Raw genomic sequence first — 12,633 nt, 5'->3', positions numbered from 1 at the left:
ACTTAACCCTGAAGTCCAAGTCAATGTCAATCAGACAGTAAAAAACTGTTTGTACTAGCTGTCTGCTGAAGAACATCTGTCCCTTCCTCTCCAAGGCCTACTGTGTTTCTATCGCACGGGCAATAATACTCTCTAGAATCGTTTATGGTAACACTCTTGATAGTCAAGAATAAAAGGATCCTCCAAAGGCTACAAATAATACAAAATTATGCTGTGCACATCATTAAAGGAAAGACCAGACGAGAACATATTACCACTAGTCAACAAGATCTACACTGGCTTTCCATCCAAGCACGTGTCCAATTAAATGTAGCATGGCTTGTTCATAGTTGCCTCTTCGGTATTATACCAGCTTACCTTAAAAACATGGTGTCTTCATAGGAACCAACAAGAATGCTTCGCTCATCGACACTAGCATTGGTGAACAATCCAAGCTTTAAGCAGACTAATGGCCTTGGGGGGGTCATTCCCAGTCACCTCAGCTAGGCTTTGGAATTCCCTTCCCCCGACTTAAGACAACTAGAGGACTGCATAAGTTTCTGCCGACGGTTAAACACCTTGCTCTTTCAATAATACTCCTCTGTTTCGACTGAGCTTCAGCTGAATTCCTGTCTAGTCTCTTTGTTGTACTTCTGCATTTGTGTTCATGGTGCCCGATGCCTGCGGGCTTTCTGCGCACTATGAATTTATAGATGAAATAAAATCGCAAAATGACTGCAAAGAACATCACTTGTGTACATTTTTAACCATTTTCTATTTTCATGAAGTATCTTGAATACAGGTGATAAGTAAAATAGAATAAAATAAATTTCAAGTCTGCATACTTCAGTATTGCATCTTACCTTCTTGATTAGGGACAGCACACCCAACGGCTACACGTATCAGAGTGGCACTCTTCAAGTGGAGAGGCGCACCGTGGTCCGCATCTCTGGCAGCGCAGAACAGAAGACTCTTTTCACAAAGCAGCACTTACCTCTGGCCCACCAAAATCTTGCATGTCATTTGAGGCTAATGGAGCAATATCTTTACTCACTGCAACGTTACTTTGAGTATGTCAAGATTTTCCTCCATGAGTGAGTGACACTTTTTCACATCTGACCTAAGAATCTGCAACAACCACAAATGATCAGAATAAATGAAACCTTTGTAACATAACATTCTGAAGTCTAGAGCACTACAAGACAGGAACTAAGGCAGCCACAAAGAGACAGTCATTTATGATGGTGTGCAACAAAAGCTTTTTTATTCAAAAATGTTTCCATTAACTGTTGTCTTTTGATTCTCAAAGCTTGCTGGCTTTGTTCCTGCTTCATTGCTGGATTTGGCTGCGTTAAATGTTCTATTTTCTGGGAAATTGAAGTTTACCTAAAAGTAAATATTATGCTGTAAGATTGAGGGTTGTTGCAAGAGGCCTCCAATAAAGGAAAATAAAAGCCCTGAAGCCAGTCTTTCAACAAGGTAACACGCGAAATTAAGAATTAGAGCAAATCCTGTGTGGCATATGGCATTCCATCTCCGGCGTAAGGCTATCAATTGTCAGTGTTGTAGGAGAAGTGGTAGAGGTCCTGCTTGACAGCCATGAGCAGCCCAGGGACACCTCGTTTGCCTCCAAGCTTTGAAGAAAAGACCACACTAGGAATGGCGTCCTTTGAAATCGGGTGAGGCGAAGGAATGGTTCGTAGAAGACGTGTATCCTGAAGACTCCAAATTCTAGTATAGCAATCTTGGCCAACTGTGTGGAAAGTAACAACAAAAAAACAACCAAAGATTATAATCCTTCTTATTTAAATATATGAATCACGTTTCTTAGATCAGCTATCCTCGATTACAGCAGAGACATCATAGGAACAACCAATCAAACAAGGCCCAAGGAGAAGAAAAAACAGAGCACATACACAAATATGCACACTGGTTGGGTACGGTCATGTGGTGGATATGACACATTTGTCTTTAAAATGCTGACTGATGTTAATCGTTACTAAATACCGGGGGATCACCTTGTTACAAGTGTGTCAGATGAACTGTGAGGCACTTGTCCTCCCATGCCTCTCAAGTGATTAGGGTTTTCAACATCCTATATTATGCACTTGCATAGCGATAGTTTCACACGTATCTTGTGCTTCCCCATGACTGGCTTTGCCAACATCCACTAGGTGGTCTTGGGGGCAAGAGCAGGTTTTTCTCTGCGCCTTCCCCGTGCCCGCCGTTCCTTAGCCACTGTAGGACTGAACTAAATGTGATATTCCCCCCCGTGTGAACCTCTTTACTCACCCTGACAGGATCCTGTATCATTAACTCGGTTGTCATGGGGCTGGAGCAGGTTCCGATCTGCTCTTCCCCCATGGCCACCGTTATTTAACTCTGGAAGACTAGTTTGTGTATCCCGGTGGGATACGCTTGCAACCCCTATATAGTGTCACGTTAACTTCTCTAGTGACTGACTTAGTTGATGAGCATGGGGGCCAGAGCAGATTTCAGTCTGCACTTGCCCCATGCCCACGACATCATAGCCCTTTGATGATTATGCTCAGGTTTTTTACATTATCTTGCTATCAGCATTCTACACACACGAGGAGGATGGAAGAGCAGCTGACTCTGCTCTCCCCAATAGCGCTTGGTCGCCGATGGGATCCTTTTTTAATACATGAGTACTCATCATGCTCGATGTGGCTTCCCGATAGGTATTTCAAATTGGATCTATCTGGATCGTGGTCTGAGCGGGGTTAGGCGCCGACACTCATGTGCATCTTTTCCGAGGCGCGTGAGCGTTACTGTCCCTCAGCAGTCCCACACCAAGATGGTGGTCCGTGGCACCAGCGTGGGATTGCCATGGAGACCAACATAAACTCACAGAACCGGCACTGCGCGAGTACGTCGGGCGGTTTTTCCCCGTTTCTTTTCTACTAGGTGAGTGCAACATTATTCATGTTTTAATTTTATAAGAGAGGTTGGTGCACCTGTCACGGACTACAAATTCGATTTTGAATATTCTGTAAATGGGCCGCAGCGCATTGGTCGCGAGTGCAGCCCGGCCCTCGTTTCCCACTAGGAGCTGCGCATTTCGCTGCTGCTCTACACTCACTAGGTGCCCTCCCCACTTAATGTGATGCATCTCTCCTGACCGTACATATGATCGTCGGCTCGAGGGTTCAATGGAGACCATTACGGTCTTATGTTTAATTCTGCTGAATCACTCCTCCGCGTAACTTAGCAGTTACAGATTTCTAGCTTTAAATGCTATATATGATCTGGATACTTTGCCCAGTATGGGTTAGTTAACACTGAGCATTATTCTCCCCTTTAGGGACCACAGTCTCTGGCCATCTGACTTTTATGAGTACCCTGCAGTAATGTGTGACTGCACCCCAGCGTGGTTGGACTCACCTATAAGTTATCTTTGTGGATCATAAGGTTGGTGGCGTTTTCCTACTCTTTAAGGTATTCTTTTGAGATTACAGTCTGAGCCCTTGGGAATTATTCCTCTTATTAATTCTTTAGGTGTCCATACTCTGAAAAATGTGTTCATTTGGAAACAATAGCAATCCTAGCCCTGAAGATGGATTCTTTGTAAATCCGAAACGCGTTGGCAACAGATTAGACCCAATGATGCTATTTGGGATCGTTTACTTGGACTAATAAGGTTTTCCTTATATGACTTAGTGTGGATGTTGTAAACACTAGTCATTCTTTTGGTTTATGTTTTGGTATTACACATTAGATGGTGTACCAATACACCTATTTTGAAAATCAAGTTAAACTGATTTCTTTCCTTCTGCTCAAAAGATTTTTATTTGAATTGGATTTATGTATTGATTTGCACTTTAAGCATCTGACAAGTATTGTTTGTGTTAGAATCAAATACAATTTGTTTAAAAAGTTGGTTCAGTTTATTTTACGTTTTCCCTTATATTAAAAATATTTTACCTGAACACTAGTTTTTTGAAATTTGTACAGCTAAATCGGTAGGTACAAGCTGCCCTAACACACATTACCGAAAATTGTTCACTTGCCTTTGGTGGGTCACTACTGTTTTGATTTCAGTGTATTGAATTAGCTTATACTTTTGACACAGTCTATACTCGTATACATTGCCCTTACTTTGGGGTGTTAGGACCATAGACCTAAGCTTTACCTGGGTCTTTGTCCCAATAGGAGTGCATATGGGGCTACTGTGTGGCAACACACGGTTTTGTTCTTCAGGGTACAGTACTGGTCATCAACATTATCAGCCGATACGCAGTGAGCCTTTACAGCAATAACGTACACTGCATCTCAACAAACTACCGCCCATGCATGCATTTCTTTTTTCTCAATCTTCAACATGCCTAAAAGAAAACCAACTGCACCTCAAGTCTCATGAGAAAGGGGGAAGAGAACACTCCTACACATAAAGTCAGTAGACGGAACGCTAAAGGGATGGCCATTAGGGGTTAAATGCTGAGATTAAACAAGAAATATGGGCAGTTTTCGCTGTTGCCAGCAATTAAATATTATAGGATGAAGGTTCTTTCCTCCATGCTTTATGGCACTGAGGCTTTTAGCCTCAGTGACTTAGTTGTTTGGGACAGTATTGAAGGCTTCATTTGGAGGAAATTATTGAGTCTACGAGGTTGTGTTCCGATTTCAGTGTTTAGGTTTGAATTGGGGTTGACTTCAATTCAAGCTTTAGTCAAATGGAAACATTTAAGTTTCTGTTCTAAAATCATGGATTCTCCCAGCAGCTCATTATATGTCGATCTACATAGGCTGGCAGATGTTCAACCATCTACCATTCTGAATTCCTGGGTTTACAAGTGTCAGTACATACTAAGCAGTTTGTCAAATATCAATTGTATAAGTATTTTAACGCCTAAGAAAATAAATTGGGGCAACTCTCACCTTATTTACTAAATGTTCCTAATACCTTCTGGAGAAAGCAATTCACGAGGATCCGCTTTAATCTTTTCCCCACTTTAAAGGTTCTAGGCCTGCATTTAAAAATGGAAAAAAGTAATAGAAAATGTAGGCTATCTGGTCTAGACTTTAAGGAAACTCTAGAACAACTGGTGGTTGCATATGCCTCTTTGAGGGAGCAAAGATATGAGTATTTTGTATTCAAGGTTGAGGCAACTTCGTGGCTGGATTGTTGGGGCAGGATTTTAAATGGCATGCAACTTCCTTTGATTTTAGCCACATTGCGTTTTGTACAATACTTGTTTCCAAATAAGGGATTGAGAAATTTGTTGTAGTGTTATTGGGGTGCAAGGATTAATTTTAGTAAGATTGGGTGGAGTAATAGTTATTATTTGCATGGGCTGCTTTTATGCTTAACATTTTATATGGAATTGTGTTTTACAAAATGTGTATTAATGTATATTTATAGCTGTTTTTGTTTCCTTTTTCCCGCCTTTCTTCTATTGATAAATGTTTTATATTATGCCCAAGGTTTGTTTCAAACGTACACAATAAATGAATAAGTATAAAAACCTTCATTATGGATTACATTAAAGAGGCAAGATTATTAGGAAATGTAATGTACAAACAGAATGGGCCTTCCTGGCAGAGCAGGGGTTCTGAACCAACAAAAAGGGACACAGAGACCTAACTGGAAGAACTCTTATCTGGGGTTGTAAGAACAACCTTCAATATTGTGGGGGTAGTTATCTACTTCTTCCCATTTCCTATACTTGGATAGTTTGGCATCGCTGTGTTGGTTCGCCAACCTGTTCTCTTTTGCACACAAACTGTAGGGTCAGAGCAGGGAGATTCTGAGAACATAGTGTCAGATTAGAGGGCATATCAAGTGAAGGGCACAGGGTTGGATGCCCCAATACCTCGAGTCCAATGTCCAGTCACGATTCCGGTCCACGACATTCTTTAGTGTCCACACAAAGGAAAGTGTCATTCCACATATGCTTCCCAGCTTCCTGTGACTGACCTTTTGTTACTGAGCTAGTTATGGCTTGTGATCTCTTTATAATAAGTATACAAGTGGAGGTATGAGAGAGGGTGGCAGCAGCATTAGGTTGTTGCCCTCAACTAAAAAGATCTCTATGGACTGCTTCTCTAAGCTGAGTGTCAGCACGGAATAGTGCATGCAGAATGCATGAAGGGTAGTCCAAGTGGACCCCTGCACATTATGTCCAGGGGAACATGGTGCTGGAAGACAATTGAAGCTGCTTCAACACTCACTGAATGGGTGCAATGCCCCATGTCATGTAGCACTTTGAGATTCTAGAGAGTCTAGAAGAATTTCTGATTCTGCCTAAATAAAACCTAAGCATTCTTAATACATTAAGTATATTGAAGACCTTCCAAGTCTGCAGAAAATGGTTCCTCTGAGAAGAGGTCCTGAAGTTTGCTGACTAGTCTTGCTGAGATGACCCGAACTAGGACCAGAGTACTGAATGTGACAAACACAGTATATACCGAAACTATAGGCTGGGTTCTGCAGGGATGGAGTCTGGCGGGGCCCAAGATGTCCACAATTGCCTAGGACGCCCAGTAGGAGCTCTACATTTCACCCTGCTGATGTGACCTAGGGCCCATAAATTGCCTCTGAAGCAGGAGTACTATTAAAAGATGAATGCCAGAGTCCTGCAATCCAGTAATTAACTTTTTAATTGCTTTGGGGAAGCAATGTGAGCAACAGGATTCCATCCTCTGTTGCACACCACGTACTGGGGAGAAGTGATAATTAGAGGTAGCAAGTGCTAAAGCGGAGCATCAGTGGCACAAGGGATAAGAGCAGAGGAAAACTGAAGAGGTCAGTGGGAGGACCAGTTCTGCTGGCAGACATACTTGGGAGCCTGTGGGCACAGGCGACTCGTGGGCGAAAGGTTGAAGACTTCACTGACTTACCACAGGCAGACCTATGTCACCACTTGCTCTCTCCGGAGAAGCCAATTGGGAGGGGGTAACGGGGGACACGGAGACAGACAGACACACACACACCCTTCACTCTAAACTTAATCTTGCTCCCACAAGCTCAAGGGTCGTAGCACTAAAGAGGGTCTTCTGGACATCGATGCAGAGAGGCAGGGCTTTATAGGAACTTGGTTGGAGGCCATGCTTGTTGTCTTAAACAGAAGTTTTTCGGTCTTCACCAGGCTGCACCCCTTTGCAAAGGTCTTAGCGCCAAACAAAAATCTGAAGAACGGCTGCAGGACACGTCCTTTTCCCCAATTTGAACTGGGTCACCGCCAGCTCACCAATGGCAATAGCCTGCACTATTAAAACTGGCAAGGGCTGTCCAAACATGGACAGCCTCTCCCCCGCATATGGCTAGCAAAAGACATTTCCCCTGGCCGGAATGTGAATTGGAACTAGACAGCCCAGCCCTCACATCTGGCAGGATGTTCTCGCTGACGCGTTGCCCAGGAAACGTTTTGCCCAGGGAAGGGTTTATTATATATAGCACCTACTGACCCAAGAAGGAAAGGAGGCCTAAGGACAAGATGGCCAAAAGGATAGGGCACAAATGGGTGGCATGACCATTTTGAGTATATGGTGCTTGAAATGTCATTTTATGTTAATATCAGTTCACATGGTGGTAACGAAAAACACAGTAGAAAAATATCTACTGCCACCACAGCTAGTCTCGGACACCTCGTAAAAGTAACAAAGGTTACAAAAAAGTGTGGTTACAAAGTACCCTTGCAGCATTTCACTATAAGGGGATGTGTGCTACATTAAAACAACACAGGAATCTTGCAATGGGACACAGTCCCCCTGTACTGGAATCCTAAAGGGCCGAACAGTGCCTCCAAAAGCGAGGGGCTGAGCTTGGAAAATAAAGCAAAGAGGCTGTACTTGCCTCCAAAAGTCAGGACAGGATTCAAATCATACCTTAATATAAACGGAGGGAAAGCTGCAAAAAGAAAATCTTTCCTAACAGGTAGCCTTGTCTATGAAAGTCCAAAGTAGATACTGTGGTAAAGGAACCCTTCAATGAAGAGGTGCAGGGCATGTGGAACACCAGTAATGGCATTTAACCCTGGAGCACACGTCACAGTGATCCACCCAAGCCAGTGGTACAGGAAGGACACCCCAAGAGTCTGGAACCTTTGGCAAACCAGATGTTCTGCACTACAATTCCCAACCATGAAGGATTAAGAATCATGGGAGTCATAGTCCAAAACCTCTGTAGAGCCCCAGGTTGCCAACCTCTGTCATAGAGCATGTTGACTGCAGATACCCAGAGGTGTCAAAAAGCCTAACATGGACACCCCAGGGATGAATGAACTTGGAATTCTGGACAGTAAAATAGAGTGAAAAACAGCCCACACAGGCTTGTCTTTGTAGGCATAGCAGACACCCCACATGGCGTACAGTCTGACAATGGCAAACTACCCGACTTATTCCAGAAGACGGCACTCAGCAAGCCAACAGTCAAAGAATGCTGACAGAGTCTTCTCTCTCTTCACTGTCATACTAATGCCTAGAATGTGATGTGTTAAATGGTTATCGTTAAGCAAACATTTTCGCTTTTCAGCTTTCTCATCCACTTAAAGGACCCTCCCCACCTCCCAGCCCCTTCATAATGGGCCTTTTGGTGATCTTGATCTGATTTCTCTGAGTGTTTTTCTTTTAAACCTTGCTCAAATGATTTAGTTTGGGGGTCACTGGTCAGTGCTTAAGTCTACCTGTGTAGATGGGACACTGTCTCCCCACCTATGTCTATTGTAGCACTACTGCCTCCCCTAAGAAGAGTAATGCAGGCAAACCTTGTTTTCCTGTTCTTATTGGAATATGGGTATGTTTCCCATAGTAGGTGATGCCACCAGACGGGCTGGTGGCAGTGGTACCTTTATTTATACCCGTTTTAGTGCACTCCTAGGCACCTCTTTTACCATATGGCAGCATTGTGTGCACCTCACTGCTTAAAATCACTGGCCATGTTGTTGAAGCCTTGTCTTTGTGCTTCACTGTCCTGTTGGCAGATGTAGGCTGTGTGTGTGCTCAGAACATGTTCAGGGGAGATATGGGGCTGCAGAAACCCCCAATATACAACCTGCACCTTGTGAGGTCATGGCTTTACCTGAGCTGGCTGTTCATGTCTGATGATATGTTGTTAAGCAACTCCCTGAAATTTCCATAAACATCTAAAAAGTCGCTGTATCTGTAAAGAAACATTACCCCTTCCTGTGTCTTCATTGCATGAAAAAAGCCAATCTTCAATAATATTGATTATTGTTCCAATAAATCCATTCCACACATTTTAAATAAAGTATTATGACCTATTAGCAGGTACATTTTAGAACTCCGAAATAATAACAGATTGCAAAACATATGTACGCCCAATTGTTTTAACCAATTTTCAGACTGTCTGAGTGATATCAATGGAGATTGTCTTTTCTCGTGCAACTCATTGTAGTCTACTCAAACGAATAGGTCTAGCATTGCTGATACGTTATTGTCCCCCTCCGCCTCCCAAGATGGCAGCTTTTATATGAGTGTACCGCTATAGGCGGATCAGAAGGACTCGACTATCGGAGGCCATTTGCTAAGTATATTTATTAAATAATACTATCATGGCCTAACTATCCATATCGCTATGGGGTATTGCCTACCTATGAATAACGTGTCAGTCGTCAGTGAATGTCCAAAAGGAATATGTCTGCTGTCCAAAAGCTAATGCTAAGTGACCCTACCACTAACTTAAACTATGGTCAGGAGAAGGACTCCCTTCTCTTGATGTATTCTTCACGCACTTCTCTGCTTTGTCTTCAGGCTTCTTGCTAATATATCAAAAAAAGGTAGCAGGCGCTCCATTCCAGAAAGAACATGGCATGATAACCTGTTCTGAGATGAGAGTTTGCAGCACACGCTTCTTGCTAATATGCAATTTATTTTTAAACTTACATTTTTATTAAAGCATGATCATAACACCAATAGTAATACATATAAACACAACAATTATTATGACGTATCTCATCCAATCCCATCCCCCGAAAGTCCCAAGAAATAATCATACATTCAATCAGGCATTTATCACATAGTAAGGGCAAAACAACTGTGTGTTCTGACTATCACAACTAGACCAGTATGCTTGAGCTCTCCCAACCCTGAGCACCATAGATCCCAACCACCTCCCCCCTCAAGTGTGGAGGTCCATCCCATTCCCCACTTGGAAGACCAATCACATCATATTGCTATACTGTAGACCCCACTGCCCCACCAGCATCACTCAACGATGGAGCACCCCTTTCCCCGGCATGAATCCTGTCCCGACTGCATTCCGGAACCCTGCTGGGCACAGCAATCCAAACCCCACTTTGTAATCAGTGGGTCCCATTCATCGCAAAACAATCCCATATGGTCCTTGACTATGGCAGTGAGCTTTTCCGTTGTATATGGGATACATTACTCACCGTAATCGTATTTCTGATGCTTATCTCTGCTTAGATTCACATGCTGTGCATAGGCCGACATCTAGTGGAAGCTGCGGAGTATTACAGTTTGTTTTTCGAAACTCGAAAATGGGTGTCGACACAGGGCGTGCCAGTAATACTATCCCTAGTGTGACGTCCACTGTACCCAAGATCCCTCACGCGTCTAGGATCCTCAGATTGTATTTTTTCTGACATGAGGTAGCATGAGGAGTAGCGTGAGTACAGATAATCCAAGCAGATAGACAGAAAGGTAAGACTACAAGCAATCATGCGCCTTCTCTCAGAGGGGAGGAAGGGTGGGTCGCATGTGAATCTAAGCAGATACAAGCATCAGAAATACGATTACGGTGAGTAATGTATCCCTTCTGAGGCTTGTGGAATCTGCTTAGATCACATGCTGTGCATAGATTAGAGAGCAGTACCTGAAGAAGGAGGTGGGATGTGAGAAGGGTCATGAGCAAATAAGTGTCTTAGAACCGCTTGTCCCACTTGTGTATCTGCCTTGGAATGGGTGTCAATGCAGTTATGCTGAGTAAAAGTGTGAATAGAGCTCCAAGTAGCTGCTTTGCAAACGGTGTCAAGGTGTACATTTGCAATGAAAGCCAGATTGGCCCCAATGCCTCTAGTAGAGTGGGCTCTTGGCGTGAAAGGCAGAGTTTTTTCAGAGAGTGAGTAACACAGCTGGATACAGTTAATAATCCACTTCGAGATGGCACCTTTAGAGACGCGATCCCCCTCTCTGCCTGTAGCTACGGAGACAAACAGTTGATCTGTTTTTCTTAGCGGTCTGGTTTTATTTACATAGTAGAGGACCGCCCTACGCACATCTAGGGTGTGTAGTTTCACCTCAGCCGAGCTTTGCGGGTCCTGGAAGAAAGCCGGAAGCTCGATGGACTGGTTTACATGGAATTTTGATATAAATTTAGGTGAGAACCTAGGGTGTGTGCGTAAAACCAGTTTGTCTTTATGGACAGTAAAGAAGGGATCCTGCACTGACAGAGCCTGAATTTCACTGACCCTTCTTATAGAAGTAATAGCTACTAAGAAGGCGGTTTTATAAGTCAGGTGTTTGAGACTGCTTTTATGCATGGGTTCGAAAGGGGGGCCCATGAGCTTGGCTAGCACCACATTAAGGTCCCACCCTGGTGGTGGGTTTGAAATAGGAGGGTGAAGTCTCTTTACTCCTTCCATGAAGGCTTTAACTACTGGTACTTTCCACCACGAAACCTTGTTATGGGAAGTGGTGTAAGCCGACAGGGCTGCCAGGTGTACCTTCAGTGTGTTAAAAACAAATCCTGCATTTAGCAGGTGGAGCATGTATGTAACAATAGTGGAAGGAGTGCAATCAACCGGGTTGATTTGTCTACTCTGGCACCAGATAACGAACCTCTTCCACTTGTCAAAGTAACAGTGCCTTGTGTTTGGTTTCCTAGATTCCTTTAGGATGTCCATACACCTCTGTGGCAAATTGAGATGTCCAAACTCTATGACCTCAGGAGCCATGCTGCCAGGTTCATTGAGTTGGGTTGCTGGTGCACTGTTTGACCTTGGTGCTGGGACAGTAGGTTGTACCAGGATGGAAGTTTGATGGGCTCGCACACCGCCATCCTGCGTAGGTGTGGGAACCACGGTTGTCTTGCCCACATGGGAGCAACTAGGACGAGCGTCATCGACTCTCTGTTCATCTTGTTCACCACTTTCCTGATGAGAGGAGTTGGTGGAAAAGCGTACGCAAACATCCCTGACCAGTTCATCCACAGGGCGTTCCCCTGGGAGTCTGGTTGGGGGAACCTGGATGCAAATCCTGGGCATTGTTTGTTTTCGCTTGTGGCGATGAAGTCTATAGTGGGGAATCCCCACTGAGAGAAGATATCTTCTACGACCTCTCTGTGTAGAACCCATTTGTGTTCCTCTGGGAGGGAGTCTCTGCTCAGAGCATCCGCTAGGGAATTGAGCTCCCCTGGAACTTGTTGTGATGACAGGAAGATGTTCCGTCTGAGTGCCCATATCCAGATTTTCTGGGCAAGGCTAGACAGATTTGGCGAGTGAGTCCCTCCTTGCTTGTTCAGGTAGAACATGGCTGTTGTGCTGTCCGTTCGGATTTGCACTGACGGGTTTAGTAGGTGGGGCTCGAACGCCTGAAGCGCTCTGAATACTGCCAGCAGCTCTAGCAGGTTGATGTGGTTCTTGGCCACTGAGTGAGACCAGAGACCCTGAGCTGTGTGGTGGAGATGGTGAGCTCCCCACCCCGTCAGACATG

General features: G+C 44.1%; 1 protein-coding gene across 4 annotated transcripts in view; it reads right to left on the bottom strand.

Moving 5' to 3' along the window:
- Positions 1-1,214: 1,214 nt before the first annotated feature.
- The window catches only part of DCAF4 (DDB1 and CUL4 associated factor 4), a 497,489-nt gene continuing 486,070 nt past the window's right edge, over positions 1,215-12,633 (bottom strand). For 3 of the 4 annotated variants that reach the window (XM_069638614.1, XM_069638617.1, XM_069638616.1), the window contains exon 18: positions 1,215-1,732. In XM_069638614.1, coding sequence (XP_069494715.1) covers positions 1,530-1,732 — 203 coding nt within the window. In that variant the 3' untranslated portion in view covers positions 1,215-1,529. The remainder of the gene's footprint in view (positions 1,733-12,633) is intronic. The other variant, XM_069638618.1, reaches the window with a different exon arrangement.

The sequence above is a fragment of the Ambystoma mexicanum genome, chromosome 14 (assembly GCF_040938575.1).
Source record: "Ambystoma mexicanum isolate Mex_15411 chromosome 14, UKY_AmexF1_1, whole genome shotgun sequence".
NCBI lineage: Eukaryota > Metazoa > Chordata > Amphibia > Caudata > Ambystomatidae > Ambystoma > Ambystoma mexicanum.
The sequence above is the reverse complement of the archived record's forward strand: the minus strand, read 5'-3'. Positions and strand labels throughout refer to the sequence as shown.